We start from the raw sequence: 21,651 nt of genomic DNA, 5'->3' as shown, positions 1-21,651 counted from the left end.
AATGGACGTACAAATAAAGAACTTCTGGGAATTAGAAGAAGTAAATCAGGACACAAGTTTCTCAGTGAAAGAACAAGAATGTGAAGAACTGTATCTACAGACTGTAAAAAGGAATGAAGAAGGGAGATACGAAGTAAAAATTCCGTTTAGGGAAGACGTCGCAAAGTTAGGAGAATCTAAACAGCAAGCATTCGCCAGATTGATGCAACTAGAAAGGAAGTTTGCAAAAGACAAACAGTTAGAAGCGAATTACAGACAATTCATGGAAGATTATGAAAACCAAGGTCATATGGTAATAGCAGAAAACCAGGGAGATGGGTACTACTTACCTCATCATCCAGTGAGAAAAGAGGACAGTACTACAACGAAAATAAGAGCCGTGTTTGATGCATCAAGCAAAAGCTCATCGGCAGTAAGCCTGAATGATATTATGCACACAGGGCCGAAATTACAACAAGATTTGACAAATATACTATTACGATGGAGATCCAATAAGGTAGCATACTCAGCGGATCTGGAAAAAATGTTTAGACAAATCAGAATGGCAGAAGAAGACCAAAAATATCAAAAAAATTTGTGGAGAAAGGACACAAAGGACCACATACAAGAGTATAACTTAACGACGGTGACATACGGCCGGCCGCAGCACCCTTTTTAGCGTTAAGAACAATACAACAATTACAAGAAGACGAAGGAGCGAGGTTCCCGTTGGCATCGAAAATTGTAAAAGAAAACATGTATGTAGACGATATACTAGGAGGAGCTGAGACAGTGCAGGAAGCAGAAACAGCCCAAAAGGAATTAATACAACTGTTCAGAAAAGGAGGTTTCATTCTTAGAAAATGGTTGAGCAACGAAGAAAAAATAATGGAGAACGTACCGGAGGATATGAGGAACGTAGACTCCAAGACATTCAAACAAGAAGAAGTACGGAAAACGTTAGGAATACACTGGTCACCTAAAGAGGATATAATCACATTCAAAATAGGGATAACGACGGCAAAGAAAATAACGAAAAGACACGTACTGTCAGAAGTAGCAAAACTATACGACCCACTGGGATGGATAGCACCTGTAGTAATTCAGGCGAAAATGTTCATACAGGAATTATGGGAGCAAAAGACCAGTTGGGATAAAGAATTAACTAGCAACCAACAAAGCAGGTGGAATACATACCAGGCGCAATTAGTAAATCTGGAGAAAATAACATTGCCCAGGTGGAACAACTTAAGCAAGATAAACAGAGTAGAACTACATGGATTTGCAGATGCGTCTATGAAAGGATATGGAGCGGTAATCTACTCAAGGGTATTAGGCCCAGAAATTAAAACGAATCTAATAATAGCAAAATCGAAAGTCGCACCATTGAAAGGGAAAACGACGTTACCGAGGCTCGAGCTGTGTGCCGCGGTACTACTAGCAAATTTAATGAAGAAAACCCTACAAGCATTGAACAGGGAAAACATTGAGGTATATGCATGGTCGGACTCAACGATAACCCTGGCTTGGATAAGGGGATCATCAAAAAGGTGGAAAATGTTCGTCGCCAACAGAGTAGAGGAAATAAGAGGCGTTATAGGACCGAAAAATTGGCATAAGGTAGATACAAAGGAAAATCCAGCGGACATCCTCTCACGTGGAAGTACCGCATCAGAATTATTAGAAGCAGAGCTATGGTGGAAGGGACCAACTTGGCTGACTAGTAACAAAACTTTAACGCAGGAATCAGAAGAAATATCAGAGACAAATGAGGAGGAAGTCAAAACGAAAATAACGGTGCACACGACAACGATAAAGGAGGACATATGCGAGAGATTCTCAAATTTAGAAAGAATGAAAAGAGTACTTTCATATTGTAGGAGATTTGCAGACAAATGCAGTAAAAAGAAAGACAATGGACAAAGTCAGCTTACAGTCCAAGAATTAGAGGAAACGCTATTAAAGGTGATAAAGCACACACAGCACGCCTACTTCAAACAAGAAATAAATAAGCTGGAGAAGAAACAGCAATTAGACAAGAAAAATAATTTAGCGTCATTGGTACCATTCCTGGATAGACAAGGAATTCTAAGAGTCACCGGAAGACTGAGACACACGAATCTAAAGTACGGAGAAAAACATCCGATAATTTTGCCAAAGGATAGTGCATTAACAAAGTTACTTATAACAGATAGTCACGCAAGAAATCTACATAGCGGATTACAACAAACACTACAGTACATAAAAAGGAAATACTGGATAATCAACGGCAGAAGAACCGTTAAAGATCATCTAGCAAAATGTTTAAGGTGCAGGAGGTATAAAAGCCAAGCAGCACAACAATTAATGGGAGATCTACCGAAAGACAGAGTGAACCCGAGTCATCCCTTTACTAACACAGGGATAGATTATGCCGGGCCAATAAAAATAAGTACAGCATGCTCAAAGTCACGGTCATACCACTTAACGTTGAGGGGTCGGTGTTGCGCACATTTGTCGCCCCAAGGAATCTACTGGTCGTAGATTATAACACACTGCACTAGTTCGAATTTACCGCGGAAGATAGAGAAAGATGCTTACTGTTGACAAAGGCGCAGATAGCGTGCTCACCAACGGCTATAAGAAACATGGATACCCAACCAAACTGCATACTTGAAGAAATTTATGAGCGATCTAAGAATAGCACATGTCCAGTGGTAGCCAGGACAATACAGACAGCTCAATGGAGTAAGATGGGTACTCCCAACCTCTGGCTAGTTATCACGCCAGTCACGATACACATATCCATTATTTGCGATGGAAATCGGAACGAAAGAGTACTGGAACGAGTCACATTCCTGAAGCTTTCACCCAAATGTATCGCCCAAACGAAAAATATTACATTACTCCCCACTAGCAGTGGGGTGGACAGAGCAGTGACGAGTTACCTGAAGTCGCCAATCACTCCCGTGTCGCAAGTTTAACACGCCTCTAAACACCTACCTTGACATACCAGGAGGAGAGCTACGTCATGTGTTACTTGAGGAGGAGAGTCTGGAACAAGAAATGACGCATACGCAGTGGCGATCGATTCACGAATCTAATTGGCATTATTTTGTGGCCACCGGGATCATTACTATAATGGTAATAATTGGGATACTCACGTTATGGAAGTACCGTCCTGTTGCACGACTATGTCGTTCAGGGAATCCACAAACTCAGACTAACGAACAGGAAGTACCTGTATTAGTTAGTAATCGGCACAACAATGTACCGTCGACTTCCCAAGTTGACATCCCACTTTCCACATTTTCATCCAATTGCCCTAATTTTAATCTAGAGATAGAGTCGGACATTGATAGCTAGGGTACGGTTGGAAGATTGTTGATTATTCTTAAACTATTTATAATTTATCATGTTTGAATTTTACTATGTTATGTAATACTTATATGCAAACTTTGAGTATTGACACTTGGGCCAGATTGCCCGATTCCGCAGTATGTCCAATATCAAATCTTTAGAATTCATATCCGAAATTGGACAGTATAATTTTATCACCCAGTAGACCGAATGAATCTATTTGTTATTAAATACACACACGTAGTTAATTAGGTTACATACACATTTGGTCAATTATCAATAATATAATTTGTACATCAGTCAAAAGTGCTGACAAAGTTAAACTATGTACATAAATTAAATACACATGTCACGCGAGGTCCGCGAAAATATTGACCCAATTAAAGTTTATATAAAACTAAGATCTCTTGCCTAGAGAGGCATTCAATCAATATTCACTCAACGAACTTGATAGTCTTCTACGATCAACTTCATCAGTCTCTACTCAAAGTAATCCCCGGTCTACACCCATAGTGTACGTCTCTACAATAAACTCTGCTACTATTATTTGGTGTTTCCATTACAACTAAACGAACATCTTCACTGAGCCGACGAAGGGGATTTGTTCACTCACCCATTGTATAGCAATTAAAGTTGACCAGTCAAATATATCGCCCTACAGCACCGCAGATTCTGTCAACACTTCTCTGGATCGCTGGGTGATTTGTTTTTGAACTTCTCAACACAATATGGCCGCACACGCACTGCTCATTATAAATAGTTTTTTGTTTATTTATATTTAATTTCTGGATATCCGGCTCGATGGACCAATTGTTTATTGTAGCATAGTAAACAACTTTTAAACTCAAACTGTATAGTATTTAATTGTAAAAAGTAAAAATAACCTTACAAAATGGTATATTAGGTGTACATACTTTTATGTATAATTGACAAGTCTTGTTCGAATGTCTCTCTTTTGCGCACTAGTCGGAACCGAAAAATATCACTCTGTGGTACTCGTCCCATTGGACAGCACACACGTATTACGCTGAGTATGAATTGTGGCGTAAACACAGTGAACAAAAATAAATCTGTAAAAGAAATTTGTGAATTGTATTTAAAACTTGTTTTTTGTATTCTTCGCTTTTTAATCCCAGGAAGGTAACCTTCGTAAATTTTACGAGCTCTCTTTTGATTGGCTAGTCTTATTTGACACCAGTCTTAAGGAGGGAATCAAGCCTTCCTCTAGTTGCACGTAAAAAGATAAAAATAATTGATTAGTAATTATCTGTAATAAAATCGACAAAACAAATAAAACACAAGGTTTTAAGTTACAATTTTCTTTAATTTCTCTTATTTCTTATATCTTTTTTAAATGTTAGGTTTAATTTCATAATTCTAAAATATATTCGAGATAGTGTACAAGAGATTGTGTAATTATCTGTTCCACAATCCTCTTCGACTCTTTTGGAAAGCCTTTGATGCCTTTTAAGTTGATTTATGAATAAACTTTTTATTGTGGCAGATGAAGAAAAGGAACAGCATCTCCCAATTAATGCTGCAAAATTCCTTTTGACGCTAGAGCAGAATTCAGGTAGCAGAGATGAAATACCTCAGAAGACCTATAGAAGTAAAAAGAACTGATAGAATCAGAAATGAAGAAATAAGAGAAAGACTCAAAATCAAACCGATACTCGAGTCAATCAAGGAGAAAAAATTGGCATGGTTCGGACATCTAACCCGGATGGACAATAATAGACAAGTAAAAAGAATGGAACAGTGAAATCTCGCAGATACTGCAGAGTAAGGGTAAGACTTGGCAGGAAGCAACACATATGGCATCCAATAGGAAGGAATGGAGAAAGTTCGTTAAGAGCTAGGACAACTCAGAAGACTGTCAAATATTGTAATTTATTGAATTGTATTTTAAACGGCCCAACACCGAAAGATACAAATGGGTCTACTGATTAAGTAACGTAAGTAAAAGTAAATTCCTTTAAAAGTCTTCCGGTCTAAAGTGTTTCGAACAAATGCTTGAGGTTTTAGTATTAAATTTGTCTTCACGGCAACAAGCAATAATATTGAGTTTTTTGGTCTTGCGCCCTGCACTTTATTATCTAGGGCTCTTTTTGGCAATCTTTTGGTCTCAATTCTCACTACATGACCAGTTTATCGAAATCTCCGAAATTTAACGAATTTTGAGATAGATGCCTCTTTGAACAGTTGGTAGAGTTCATGGTTGTACCTGGATCTCCATACTCAGTTTTCGTTAATAGGTCGAAATATTTTTCTTAGGACTTTTCGTTCGAAGACTTCCAGCTTTTGTTTTGTGTCTTCTGTCATCACCCATGTTTCGCATCTATAACATACTATCGGTCTGATAATAGTCTTGTAGACCCTGATTTTCTATCTCTAGTGAGTGTTTTTGGAACGGAACACATGGGCGATTGAAAAGTAAGTATTGTTTCCCTTTACTATTCTTCTTGATATTTAAACATACCTTATTTATAACTTCTAAAACACCAAAATATTAGTGTTTTAGAAACCACTATCACTAAAATCGCATAAAGAGTTCAAAATATTCCTAGTAATAATTTTTTCACACTAAAAAGCCGACAAATTAACTTAAATCTCTCAAAATACCCTAAAATCTACAACAAGCTTACCAAGAAGCCAAAAGCTAAAAAATTGATAAAACTCCCGTTATAAACAGATATATTATAATGACGGCCACTCTCATTGTGATATCAAGAGTAGAGGATCTGCTTACAGTTGCCTGCGCAATATCATATCTGTTATTCTTTGTATCATGAAAAAAACAGTAGGAATGTATTAGTTACTGTTACTGCCTTTTTGTCGTCTAAAGGATAGGGTTGTGTGAATTTGGTTAATTCATCACATATATAACAATAGTTAAAGCATAGTTTCTAGTGGTGTATTCGAAAGGATCTACATTAATTCTTGCGAATGGTGTCTTTGGAGTTTCTGTTATGACTAATGGTCCACTTAAGCTTTTTCTACAAATATTAACCTTTTGTCAAATTTCACATGCTTTTATAAATTTTTCGATATCTTTTGTTATGATTCTTAAGTTTAATTCTTTGTCAGCAAAAATATAAGAAAATATCTCTAGAATCAGCAGAAGTTCGAGATTAATTTCGCCACTATAAGTTTTTGATTCGTCAAATTGGTCTTTATTTACAAAAAGTACGAGACACAGATGTGATATTACTCATTCGGGATCAAAAGGTAATGGTATAATAAAATATTTTCTGTTGTCTAGTTCTGGTAAGTTGTCTATGATCGGTAATAAGAGTAAATTTACGGCCAAAAAGATGTGGTTTAAAGTGTTTGACTGCCCATACAATAGCTAATAATTCTCTCTCTATAGTAGAGTATTTTGTTTCGACACTGCATAGTATTCTAGAGGTATATGCGACTGGTAAATCTTTTCCTATAAGGCCTTGCGATAGAACAGCTCCAAATGTGAATGCACTCGCCTCAGTAGTAAGTGAAAATAGTTCCTCAAAAGTTGGATATACAGTAGACTCCAGTAAGTTCGGCCACCTCGGGACCGGACTCTGAACTAAACTTAAAAGTGGCCGAACTAACCGATGCTTATCTAAAAATGCCCATTTATTGTTTGTATGGATCTAGCAAAAACAAAATACTTGTACATTAAGTAGAAGACAACACAGAGGAATACTCTGACATATATTTAACACATATAAAAAGATATACTGTTACAAAAATAACAAATATGTGTCCATCCATGCTGATTTCTGCAACCAATAATACACTGGTAGAGTTTCCATATTTATGTTCTTTAACGCTCTCGGTTTTGCTTTTGTTCCAATGACAAATAGGGCTATCTTGTGGGCCCCCGAGGCAGTTGAACACAAGGCGACCGTTATCCTCTCTTTGCTGACTTTAAATCCTGCCGCAGATGTTTCTTGTTGAATGGCAAAGGTTTTTCTGAGCAGAAGTCTAAAATTTAACCCTGTTTCGTCGATGTTGTAGATTTGCTCTGGTCTCAAGTTTTGGTCACCAATGATTTTTAAAAATTTTGCAAAAAAATTTTTGGCCGCTGTTGGGTCTGATGACAGCTTCTCGCCACAAACTCCAATAAAATGGACCCCGTGTCTCTTTTTCCATCGGGAGAGCCATCCCTCACTAGCCGAGAACGCCTCTTCTAGTTGAAGCTTTGAGTGCAAGATCATAGCCTTTTCTTTTAGGATTGGTCTTCGTCTTCGTTCTTAAACGAACTACAATCACAGAGCATCTTCCACCAATTTGTGTTTTTCTTTTCTCAGTGTGTAACGCTTTTGTAGAACTTTTTCAGTTTCAATCTGTGTACAAAAGCCTTCGATAGTTTTTCTATTGCGCCGCCAGTCGCTGATTGTACTTTTGTACTCCTTTGTGGAATCTTTCCAGAGCTTGTAGTCTCTGTTCCATTGACTTGTACTTACGTTTACGCATTTCACTCATTTTAAAGCAGCTTAATGCACGACGCGAAACAGTTATTGTTCACACACACAACAAGTATACTGTTTATATAAACAGTAAAAATCGCAAGTGAAACATGAATCACTGAACTGTAGGCCTACCGTAAAGATCGCTCGCGTCTGGCTGGCGCTCACCAAGTGTGTATCTAAAGGTCGTGGCATATTATCGTGCACGTTGCATTTCCAGCACATAGCGTTTAGTTTCCGAAAAATATAATTTAAATGGTTTTAAATATGAACAACGCACACTGTCCGGAACATAGCGTTTCAGACACTTTTCCGTTCAGTATATTTGAAAACAATATTTTACTGATGCCGACGGCTACGTAACCGGTTGGTAAGGATAATGTGAATTAGATGTCTGTCGTTTTTCCCCAGTTGTTTATTTAAAGAGTATTTAAAAAAAATTATTTTCGAGGCTATTTTGTCATTTATGCACCTGTTTTTATTGCTTTGTGACAATTAATCACGGAAGTGATAAACAATTAGGACTTTTGTACGGAAGTGATACCTCTTCTTTTTAAAAATACTTTTTGGTTTGATATGTATGGCTTCGTTAAATGTAGTATTTTGTTTTTTAACTGAAGGTGAAATTAAATTTAAAACCTATTTAAACTGAATCCTATTCATTCTAAAATATCCATAATATTTTTCATCGTCATTAATTAATTCTCTGTATAAAGTCCAGTATTCACATTCCTTCTTCCTTTCTCTAAGCATTGGCTGTACTTCAAACCTTCTTTTTAACATAGTTTTTCATTCTTCATCGTTAAGTAGAAGAGCAATTGCACATAATTTTTGTCAAGAAAAGCGAGATCATATCTTCACCGAACCAAACTGAACCGTTCTTTGTATGAAAATGTGAACGCGCAGCCCAATTGCTAAAGTGGAAACGCTACATGCTGGAAACTATACGTCCACGATAATATGCCGCGACCTTAATGCTCAGAGAGCCTGCCGGACTAAGCGGAGACCGAACTAACCGAGGCCGAACTTAAAGTTCTACTGTATAAGATTTGGGTCTGATGTTAAAATACGTTTGACGTCTTTGAAGGCTTCTTTGAATTCAGAATTAACGATAAAAGGTACCTCTTTTTGAACTGGGAGTAGTACCGGCGGCTTCTATGAAAAATCACACTTTTATTGCAGATTTAAAATTCTATGTGAAAAAGTAAACAAGTACTATCTGAATTTTTTAGATTCGCGAAAGATAGCGCTGTAATCACAGAAAAACATATACATATCAGAAGTTAATAAACTAATGTTTATGGTTCTGAATACAATTGTTTACGAATGTTTTGTAGAATCAGAATCTGCAATAAAAATGAGGGTTCCTCTTTAAAATTTTAAGGTTGCTCCTTACCCACCCCCCTGTGGAATGTCGTGTTTGGTGTCATTTGATAAATTTTTGAAAAATATTGAGCACGTATTCTTTAGTTTTTAATTTGGAAGTGTATATATGGAGATATTAGACCGTGTCGATAGTTTTTTTAGGGTATAAGGATAAATTGTTTTTTTATATCATGTATCAACAATTCGAAAAATGTCTTGAATAAAAGTGACCTACTTTTGCATAAGGAATCCAAATCTGTAATAAAAAAATGGGGGTTCTTATTTAAGATTTTATGTTGCCCTCCACCCCACTCTCAGCTGAAAAACCTTTAATTCCGTTACAATTTCTGTAGTCCTTTGTTTTTCATCTATTTTATTTAAATTTAAATAATTTTTTTTCTGTCACATCATTCAGTTCATTGGTTAATATTAAATTTGTAAAATCCTTTTTTTCAAAATATAAACACAAACAAAGCAAATAAACACAAAAGTTATGTTAATTTAGATTAACGAGATTACTGATAGATCTTCACGATATAACAGAACAGTAAATAACATTTAATGTAATGTTCTGTTATGGCTTGGCCATTTTACGCATAGCCTTGGCCATTTGACACATAGCACACTTCTGTAGTTTTCTGCCTGTTTTATCTCCTTTTTTAAATAGTAGAATTAGTGTGCTCGTTCTCCATTCTTTCGGTATTTTATTGTGTTTTATAATTTTATTAATTAATGTTGTTAATGTTGTCATTGCTGCTACACAATATTTTAGTAATTCGTTTGGTGTCCCGTCTCTACCTGGTGGCTTTCTGATCTTTAGCTTTTTAAGTATTTTACGGACTCCCTGTATATTTATATTAAGTTTTTCATTTGTGGTAATTAAAATAAAAAAAAATAGAAAAAAGGAAAATAATTTTTATGACAATCAATTCGTCCCAAATCCTTGATTATTTTTTTAATAATAACCGTACGCCTATAACTCGTCGATTTCTTTTCCTCTCAGACCTGCAAAGGTCCACATTGAACATATGAGTCACTCGCTAAGATTGTGGTACTATAGTATAACAGCGGACTGCGACAGGGAGACGCGCTATCATGCACGCTGCTCAACATAGCGTTAGACAAAGTATTATGAGAGGTTCGGTGATAAACTTAATGGGTACGATATACCCGTAGTATACAAATCATGGCATATTATGCTGATGATATCGTGATCACTAAAAGAACCCGAAATGAAGCACTTGAAGCTTTCAAACGTGTTAAAAACGCCAGAAAAAACATAGTACTTTTGATTAATACCCAGAAAACTAAATATATGCCGGCTATATCAAGAATGCACCAAAATAATTTAGAGGTGCAACACGAAACTATAGAAATGTTGGAAGAGTTCTGCTACTTAGGGTCACTGGTTGACTGCAAAAATAACACATTCAAAGAAATAAGAAAAATATGCGTGACTTACCGCTGTTATTTTGGCCAAGGCCCTCAACTAAAAGCAAGAAATATGTCAAGAGCAATAAAGTGCAAACTTTATAAAACAATAATACGCCCAGTGCTTACTTACGGAATGGAAACATGTAATGGCAACCCGGGATCAAGAGTTACTACGAATCTTAAAAAAAAAGTACTGGGAGTATGAGCTGATTAAAACTGTAGAAGGATAGGGCGTAGGAATATTTGGTAGGGATGAAAGTTTAACGGATCAATAACGGATCGGAAACTTGTAATGGCGACCCGAGATGAAGAGTTGCTACGAATCTTAAAAAAAAAAGTATTGAGAGTATGAGGGGCCTAAAAGTGCAGAAGGATCGGGCGTAGGAATACTTGGTAGGGATGCAAGTTTAAACATTTCTATTTTCTCTTTATTTCAGGTAAATATTTTTGCAATCTTGCAGTGTGCAAGCGAAATTAACATAGGGGCTTTCAAATTGAAGTCGATCAATATATGCGCAGATAGTCAAGCAGCCATGGGGCACTCATCAGCTCTAAGGTGGACTCTAGGCTAGTGTGGGAATGACGGGTGGAACTCAAAAGACCGGAGGAACATAACAATGCCACACTGGTATGGATCCAGGTCACCGGGGAATATACGGCAATCAAAGAGCTGATGCACTTGCCAGAAAAGTAAAAGCTACACAGTACTTGTGTACAGAGATTCCCGTAAGAGTGAACCAAAAGCATCGTCTGTGACCGGTAAAAACCTAGATCCGAAGGCAACGTAACTCTTACTGTAGAAATATACCATAAGTTAAACACATGGCAAAATATACGTTGGACGGACATGTGGTAATAGGGTAAAGTACTATGAAAATAAGCAGGAATCAGCTCAGAGCCATAACAGGTTTCCTTACGGAACATGCATCAGTCAAGGTATACTTACATGCAATAGGATCTGTTCACGGAGACTTAAGCTGTAGACTCTGTGGCAGAAAACCTAAAACAGTCAACCGTATATTACATAACTGCGAGTTAGAAGATTGCAGGCGGCAAATATTTTTTGGAGACAACCGACTCCAATAATATATGGTACCTATCCACTGGACTTGTATAAGCTGGTACAGGGTTTCAGAATCCTGGAATGGGTATTATGAGTTGTTCGGATTTGATCGAAACTGACAACAGCGCTTCCGCGTCCTACCCCTAACCACCCTTTGGTACAGACCAAACTTGAAAACAGAATTGTACAGACCAAATTTGAAAACAGAATTTGACTTTGCGAAAGATTGTATAGAATTCTTTCTCTTTTACGTTCAACTGTCCGAGAAGACACATCGCTCTTAAATTCAACTGCCGCATGGTAAACCATCCGATCACGTGTTAACAATAACAACTGTAAGTGATAATATTTCTTATACAAGCACCGAGCAAATAAATAATAATTATTGTATTTTCATCAACCAATTTAAAGGTATATTATTTATAATTGAATACATTTCTACTGAGTAAGAATAGTTTATTTAAATCCACATAACAAAAGAACCACCGCTGAATGGAAATACACCAAAGTCGAAGGATAATCCGAAGTAATTTAACTTAATTACTTGTACCCGGCCGATATATTTATTCGGCTACACTTGGACGGTGCAGAGGAGCCCAGCCCGTTTCCATGGTCCTTCTCCCAGATGTTATAAACTAGGATTTATATAAATAACAAATTCAACACAAATATATTTAAAATATATTATAGTCTACAAATTGCTACGTCGCGTCATTCGCTGTGCGAGAATTCACGGCATCAGGTACACCGCTCACCACTGCAAGTACAGAAAGAGTTCTTTCTTCCCAAGTGCTCACAGAATAATTTCGATACTAAGAAAGACACTATTGTTTCGAATAAAATAAAAATTTGAATAATAATTTGAATTAAAAACATTTATTTGCTCAAGCGAAAAATTTATTATTATTTACCTTTAAATTTCACTAAATAAATACTTTTAATATTTTTACACATCATAAATATTATACTTACCGATTTTACAGTGCCTCCATATATTAAACGATTTTATATATACTACACATATTCTACAACACATTTAAATATTCATTTATTGATATTTCTATTGATTTGTTTGTATTGTATTGTTTATCTTTCAGGGCGCTTATAAAATTTGTGCTATATCTAAGGCGGTAGTGTTTTCGCAAGTGAATTTAAGGTGTTTTAAGTGATTGCATATCATACTTGTTTAGATTTAAAACCTATATTTAACAATGGAGGCACTGAAGAAACAACGAGCAACGGAAAAGTCGGCTTTAACGCCAGTATATAATTGGTGTGATCAATTTTTAGATTCTCAACTAACTGTAACAGAATTACAACTAAGAAAAGAATCAATAATTAAACATTTTGAACGTTATAATGTTATACAAGATAACATAGAACAAGCCACTGACGATGTCAATGCTCTTGAAAATCGTGATCTTATAGAAAAACATTATTTTAAATATTTAACTTTATTACGCGAACAGTGCAAATCTCTCGTAGAGTCAAATCTACCCAGTCTTGCCACTCAAACTCCCATTGTTAAACAAACCACGCCTACTAATGTAAAACTACCCCAATTATCACTTCAAATCTTCTCAGGCAACTACGATGAATGGATATCATTTTATCAACTCTTTACCTCTTTAATCATTGATAACCCCTCTCTGACAAATATTCAATGGTTTATATACCTGAAATCTTCTCTAAACAATGAAGCTCTCGCCTTAATTGACTCTCTCGAATTAACCCACGAAAACTTTACCATTGCTCTTGACCTCTTGGAAAAACGATACTCTAATAACTTAAATATAATCAACGCACACTTAAAATCCATTTTGAACTAACTACCCCACTCTCACTAAGGTTAATGCCCAAACACTTAGAGACTTCGTAACTACAATAAGAAAACATATTAAATCTTTAAAAAACTTATTCCAGTAGACACTTGGGATATCATCTTAGTTTATATTTTGTCAAGAAAAATTGACTATAACTCCAAAAAACAATACGGAGAAAAAAGAATTAAATCAGATTTACCCACATTAGACGAGTTTCTAGACATTTTAGAAGATAGGTGCAATTTATTATGTGATTTAAGTGACTCACGTGACTATAAAACGAAAAAACCGTCTCCAAAATTCTCTCGCACTACTTCTCTTCACACCAATGTTACCTACAATAATTCTTCCACTTCTAAATGCATATACTGTAATGACTTGTCTCATAAAATATATCGTTGTCCACGTTTCTCATCTCTACCACACTCTGATAAATTAAATTTCACACATTCTCAACACATGTACACAAACTGCTTGGGCACAGGACATTCTTATAATGAATGCATCTCTAAAACTTGCTCAATTTGTTTTAAAAAACATCTCACTCTCTTGCACATACGCAAAACCCACAACACTAACTTCTCGCATCCATCTCACAATTCAGGCACATCTCAAGGCCAAAGAACTACCTATCCTCAAGGCAATCAACATAATTGGAGATCCAATTCAAATCAAACACATTCTGATGCCAATTCCAGAAAACATAATTATCATCAAACTCAAGAAAAATCAAACCCTAATTTAAATTCTAATAAAAATCATACAGAATTCGACGACATGCCATCCTCCTCTGGCAATAACATTCACCCCGAGTCTGTCACAGCAGTATCTCTAGATACTACAGGCGACCTTACATTCTCCGCTAAACCTTGTAATGTTCTATTAGCAACAATTAAAATATCTATTCAATCAAAATCAGGACATATGATAACAGCCAAGGCATTTCCTAATAATGCTAGTCAAAGTAGCTTTATATCAAGGAATCTCTTTGAAAAAATTAGCTGTAAAACCCTCCAACAACCACTTCAAATTTCTGGAATTGCCCAGAGCTCAATAGACTCTACTCGATAGAATAACTACCCCACTACCGCAGACACATATACCCCTAGAATTGCTTGAAATATCACACAACATTTCCTTAGTCGACAGTGAGTTCTTTTTAACTTCAAGCATTGACATTTTGATAGATGCTGACAAATACTATGAACTCATTACCGATGGCATCGTAAGATTAGGAAAAAATCTCCCTGTACTTCAAAACACCTTTTTTGGTTGGATTGTCGCTGATAGTGTACCTCATAATCATTTACAAAATAAAAGAGTATCCTTATTTACTCAAACTTCTAATGTTATCTCCAAAAACACTTCTTCCCTTAACTCGCTTCTTCCTAAATTCTGGGAAATGGTTGAAATACCCACTAAAAAACTTCTCACCCCGACTGAAGATATTGCTGAACTTGACTTCAAGAAAAACTTTAAGATTGTAGAAAATGGACGATTCCAAGTTAATCTTCCCCTTAAATGTTCCTCAGAGCATACCAAACCAGGTGACTCTTTTCATATCGCTAAAAAACGATTCGAAGGCTTAGAAAAGAAATTCCAATTAAATCACTCTCTATTTCGTGAATACAAAAGGTTTATCGATGAATACATTACACTTAATCATGCACGATATATCCCACTCACACTGTACAATAATTTATCCGAACACAAATATTGTTTACCCCATCATTGCGTGATAAAAGAGAGCAGTATCAGTACTCGATTACGCGTTGTTTTTGATGGATCTTGTAAATCCTCTTCTGGAACCTCTTTAAATGACATTATGCTCACAGGTCTACAGGTACAACCTGATCTATTTGACATTATTTGCCGTTTTAGCATACCCCAATTTGTTTGTACTGCTGATATTCAAAAAATGTACCGTCAAATAAATATCAACCCAAATCAAACCTTCCTGCAAAATTTACTATGGAGAGATGATCCCTCTAAACCACTTGAATGCATTGAACTTACTAGCGTAACGTACGGCCTCAGATCTTCAAGTTTCTTATCTACTCGGGCTATAAAAAAGCTTGCATCCACTAATATCCAAAAATACCATCTCGCTTGTGAAGCCTTACTTACACAAACTTACGTAGACGACATCCTCTGTGGTGCTGAAACTGAAGCTGACCTAGAAACCACATATCACGAATTAAATACCGTTCTAGGTAGTGCTTGCATTTTAACTCACAAATGAATTTCCAATGCCACAAGGTTCAGTGAAAAATATTGTAACAATGATCGACCCACTTCATATGATATCCAAATCGAAAATGCCCTTCTCCAGACACACTCTCAATTTCAGTACCTGAAGCCCCAACTAACACTCGCGTTAGAAAACGAATTGTCTTATCCACTCTAGCCAAAATCTATGACCCCTTAGGGTTGATAACTCCTGTGATTCTACATGGAAAGTTATTCATTAAGAAACTTTTCCTTAAACGAATGGACTGGGACGATATCTTGCCTCCCTCTTTGGAAAAAGAAAGGACAACCTTTGTAAATAATATACCTCACTTAAAGTCCTTAAAAATCCCACGCTGTCTATTTCTTAATAAGAAAGTCGCACACATACAAATTCGTGGCTTTGCTGACAGCAGCGAAAGGGCTTATGCAGCATGCATTTACTTTCGTACTGTATACTCTGATAATACAGTTTCCTGCATACTAGTTACAGGAAAATCTCGGGTAAGCCCTATCAGGACAACTACCCTACCTAGACTTGAACTCTGTGCCATGTTACTCCTCTCAAAACTCACCAAAAGAATCATATCAATATATGAAAACAAACTGTCATTCTCTAGTGTCAATTTGTGGAACGATTCAAGGATAGCACTATCGTGGATACAATCTCACGCATCCCGCTGGAATACCTTTGTTTCCAATCGAGTTGCTCAAATCACTGAATTGACAAATGCCTCTTACTGGCGCCACATAAAATCTGCAGAAAATGCTGCCGACTACCCATCTCGAGGATTACTAGCCCAAAAAATTTTAAAATTAGATTTATGGTGGTCAGGTCCTTCATTTCTGCAAGACTCCAATCTAAATCTCGCTCATTTTAATTAACAAATTAATGAATGCAACTTACCAGAAGAGAGAAAAATCTCACTTCTTACCACTAAACCTACCGAAGAAAATTTTTGGCATAAAATATTTCTAAGATTTTCTAAATTTTCTAGAGTAGTGCACGCTATGGCATATGTTCACAGATTTATTCACAATTCAAGATTTCCCACTAAAACTCTTACTGGTCCACTATCTGTAGATGAACTTCTCACGACCACTAACTCAATTTGTAAAATTGTTCAACACCAACACTTCAGTTCAGAAATCTCTGAAATTCAAAATAGCAAATCACTCTCAAATAAAAACATGGTCTCACTTAGCCCATTCATAAATCACTCTGGTTTTTTATGTGTCGGTGGACGCTTAAAAAATGCAGACATTCTAGAATATCACAAACACCCTATTTTACTTCCCTCTAAATCACATGTCACTCTGTTGCTTTCATACGAACATACTAGACTTGGTCATGTCGGACCACAAGCCTTACTTTCCAACGTCAGACAAAGATTTTGGACTTTGAATGGCCTCAGGGAAATTAAGAAAATTATTCGAAATGGCTCTACTTGCTTTAGATTTCGCGCATAACCTGCACAGCAAATCATGTCCGATTTACCAAAGAAAAGAGTTTCGATCTCACGCCCCGTTCAAAATGTTGGGACTGACTATGGTGGACCGCTTATAATAAAAACATCTCGCCTTCGTAAGGCCCCTCTCACAAAATGCTATGTGGCACTCTTTATCTGTATGAGTACAAAAGCTGTCCATATTGAACTCGTATCCTCTCTCTCTAGTGACTCCTTTTTACTAGCATTAAAACGTTTTATTGCTCGTAGAGGGAACTCCTCTGTTATATTTAGCGATAACGGTACCAATTTTACTGGTGCTAATAATTGTCTTCGTCAACTCTATGACTTCCTCAAAATCTCTAAAAATTCTACGTCAATTCAAAACTTTGCCTCAGAAAATCTAATAGAATGGAAGTGGATACCCCCTCATAGTCCTCATTGGGGAGGAATTTGGGAATCCGCAATAAAATCGATAAAGTTTTATATTCGTCGAATATTAGGCAACGCCCACTTGACTTTTGAAGAATTAGCTACTGTACTAATTCAGATAGAGGCTATATTAAATTCCAGACCAATTTGCCCTCTATCTCGCGACCCCGCCGATTTAAATTCGGGTCTGCACTCACTTCTTACCCTGAACAAGAAATCATTCACGTACCTGAAAATAGACTAAACCTCTTTCAACGCTGTACTCAGCTTCAACAGCACTTTTGGAAGAGATTTTATTTGAAATATTTAAACGGATTACAGGGACGGCCCAAGTGGTTTCAAATTAAAGAAAATTTAAAAATTGATGATCTTGTTCTCCTGAAGGAGGATGAGACTCCCCCCTTAATTGGCCTTTGGCCAGAATATTAGAAATATTTCCTGGCTTAGACGGAAAGGTCAGAGCTGTACGGATTCGAACTAGTGAAGGAGTCTTCATTAGGCCCATCACAAAGCTATGTCCATTGCCTCAAGATTCTTAATTTCGATTGTTGTTTTTTACTTTCTTCTTGTTCCTTACTTTCTTGTTTATACATCATAGGTCTTCTGTATTTTCTCACGTTCCAACTTAACCATTAGATCTCATTCCTTTCTTATCTTTCTACCTCGTTATTGAATGAGACATTTAACGGCCGGGGAGTATGTTCGGATTTGATCCAAACTGGCAACAGCGGTCCCGCGTCTTACCTCTGACCACCCTTTGGTACAGACCAAAATTTGACTTTGCGAAAGATTGTATAGAATTCTTTCTCTTTTACGTTCAACTGTCCGAGAAGACACATCGCTCTTAAGTTCAACTGCCGCATGGTGAATCATCCGATCACGTGTTAACAATAACAATTGTAAGTGATAATATTTCTTATACAAGCACCGAGCAAATAAATAATAATTATTGTATTTTCATCAACCAATTTAAAGGTATACTATACAGAGTAAGAATAGTTACCCGGCCGATATATTTATTCGGCTACACTTGGACGGTGCAGAGGAGCCCAGCCCGTTTCCATGAGGGAATGGAAGGTGTACAATAAGCTGATTGGCTGCAGTACGACCGGTTAATAACAGACGGCTTCCAAAAAAAATTTACCAACTTAATGCGTAGTAATTTGCTTAGTATTTGTTTCCATAATAACAGAATTTTTTTTGAAATTTTGTTTTAGGTTTGTTTTGTCTTTGATTCTAGTACCGTAATATTAATTAGCCATAGTAATTTTTTAAGTTTGTTTCATCAAGGTCAACGTCAATTATAATTATAGATGATGTCTGCGACTTCCTTTAATCCACTATGGTTGGTATGTTCTTGTCGTTCACTTCTGTTTTTAGTATTGGCAACCAAAGCCTACTACGTTTTGCTACACATGCTACATTGCTACACATTTATTATTATTCATTAGGTGGGATGATAGCGTCTTTTTTTATTTTTCTCTGTTTTATGTCTGTTTTTTCATGATTATTGATCCATCTTTCCATTGTACGCCATTCTCGCTATCACAAGCATGTTTGCATATCTGAGATTTGTCGAAGTCTCTGTATGTTGATGTATGTTTCATGCTCGTTAATCCTGATACTTAGTGCTCTGGCTGTTTCTCTTACATAGAAATTGTTGCATTCACAGGATATTTGTAGATGCAGTTCTTTGATCTTTATTGTTTGTTGTTCTCAGTATCTAGTTGTTTTGAATGTTGTTTTGATATACTTATTTCCTAAGTTTTTAAACTTATATATAGTATTATATATAGTATATATAGTATTATTGTCATCTTTGAATCCCTTCTTGTGGTTATCTCTACATTGCTTGTGGTGTTTTGTTGTTTCCTTTCTTCAATATTGTGAAATTCGTTATTAATAAATGACAATGCGTAGTCTAATTCTGTCAGAATCTTGCTTAGCAGTTTTTTTTTTCACCTCAAATGCATGTTCATTGGAGCAGGTGTTTCGGGCACTATCTATAATGATTTAATAATTATTTTTTTGATGTTTACGGTACGGTTTGAGTGGTAATTTTAATATCTGTTGTGTGGATTGTATTCCTCTAAACTTTGATTGCATATCCTACGTCTTATTTTGTCCTAGGAACAATCCAGCTTATTGTTGATGTCCAATACAAACTCATTTCTTTTGGACGTTTGTTTTAAAAACTTACACAACTAACACTTTCAACCACTAGCGGTGCGCGCTAACTATCTATTTTATGACAAAACCAGAAATTACAAAAGTTTTTATAACCCTGTCATGTCCAAAATTTTAAACTTCAACTATCAATTTTCAATGTTTTAAATTTTTCGTTACATAAATCATCACTTCGACTTCTCTTATTCTTAAAACTATAATGCGCTTCACTAAATCTACCATTACTGACTGTTATTATCTTTTACCCGACAAAATCTCATATAATATAAGAAAAATAAGCGAGTCAGTTAATGCAGAGATTTATGGAAAAAGTAGCAAGCAAAACTAATAATTAACAAAGTTTCTAAGTAACTAATAATCAACTAAGTATGATGAAAAAATGGTTTAGGGTGTTATCCCCGTTGGTCTGCTTCTATCTTTAAGGCTTTGCTTATGGTTCTAGTCTTGGACGGCGTTATGCATTACTAGACCAAGCGCCAAAAATTGATTTTGAAATATTTGACTTCACTGTTTTTATTCTATTAAAATTCAGTATATGTTACAATAGTCGTAATTTTTTGTTTTCGAAGACAGTTTTTTGTTTCCTCTAAGTGCGAAATGGTAACTTGCTAATGTTAAAGAAAAACGAAAAAAAAAAATAATAAAAAGACTTTTGGTCGACGATTTTCGCCACATTGTGTATTAATTTTATACATCAATAGAGCAAGCGACATGGTGGTTTAGTCTAGTGATGTGTAACTAAAATATCACTTTTAGTGAATGATTAGTAGGCCACAATCTGTTTTTTTCTTTTTGGGTATGACAAGTCGGTGTTTTGAATATTTTATATTACTTAAGAAATTAATCAAAAATATAAAAAAAAATTTGAAGTCAGTGTTAACAGTAGGTACAATTTTCTGAATAATATGACAATAGTAAATAAACATTACTCATCTTGTATGTCAAAGTCTAAGTCTCCATCAAATCTGTCAATGTCATCTTTCACTCTATTGTTACTGAAAAGGGAGCGATACAGAGGTTTTGCATCAGGTGCATTAAAGATTTTAAGTCGTTAAGCTTCGGCACAGAAAGTTACTTGCCTGTGGGTCAAAGAGGATCAAGTGGTTACTTAGGGATTGCATTGCAAAGGGGTCGTCCTTTTTTAAGTTTCTTGTGAAGATTTACTTAAACTTTACTAGTGTTAAAATCAGTTTTCATAAAAATACTCAGTGCTTTATCCATTCTTATTTCAACTTCTTTAAGCCAACTTACCTTACCGTTTTCTATGTCTGATTTAAGGTTTGTAATAATAGTTTCCAACTTCTTTGTTCCAACGATTTCTTCTTTTTTTATTCTGTGAACTACTAGTGTGTTCTTTTTACGGGATTTCTTCATCACGTTTAGGTAATCATCAACGGTATATAAACATTGTTGAAATTTTAGGGCATTTACAATATCTCCAAAATCACTATCATTGGGTAAAAAACTATGACCAGGAAAGAGATAGCGTAATGTAATTTTTTCAATGGTAGGATGAGTTTCCCAAATCGTTTTCAGAATCAAAACTATTTTGATGTTGCGGTTTTGGCCGCCACAAGAGTATGACCACAAAATTACATGTTTTGCAGAAGTAACATTTTCTTCAATGTGTTTCTTAAGACAACTGCCTACTTCCTGGGCTCCCCAATCAGCTTCAACTTCTGTCCAAACATAACAATGACTTTTTTTATCCTTGCCGCTATGGATACCAAGGTTGTAAATACATAATTGACGCTTATAATATACGATATTTGTTGGAATTCTCGGAAAGGGAAGAGTTTTTTCTAAATCAAAACAAAAGGTTTCCACTTCTGGTTGATCGTTGCTCATCTTCATGTCTAGCTTTCTTCTAGATTGTGCATTTTCAGCTTCTTCTAAGTGCA

The 21,651-nt window shown here is 35.9% G+C and overlaps 1 protein-coding gene across 1 annotated transcript; it reads left to right on the top strand.

Moving 5' to 3' along the window:
- Positions 1–14,856: 14,856 nt before the first annotated feature.
- On the top strand, positions 14,857–15,696 carry LOC140444422 (uncharacterized). Its single transcript, XM_072536175.1, has one exon. It carries the CDS (start codon positions 14,857–14,859, stop codon positions 15,694–15,696), a length of 840 nt encoding a protein of 279 aa, XP_072392276.1.
- Positions 15,697–21,651: the final 5,955 nt, after the last annotated feature.

This window comes from Diabrotica undecimpunctata, chromosome 6 (assembly GCF_040954645.1).
Source record: "Diabrotica undecimpunctata isolate CICGRU chromosome 6, icDiaUnde3, whole genome shotgun sequence".
Classification (NCBI taxonomy): domain Eukaryota; kingdom Metazoa; phylum Arthropoda; class Insecta; order Coleoptera; family Chrysomelidae; genus Diabrotica; species Diabrotica undecimpunctata.
Note: the sequence above shows the minus strand (reverse complement) of the source record. Positions and strands in the feature narration are given on the sequence as shown.

Excerpts from the sequence above, each read along its gene's own strand:
- LOC140444422 (XM_072536175.1), top strand. The coding sequence starts at position 14,857 with ATGGTTGAAATACCCACTAAAAAACTTCTCACCCCGACTGAAGATATT.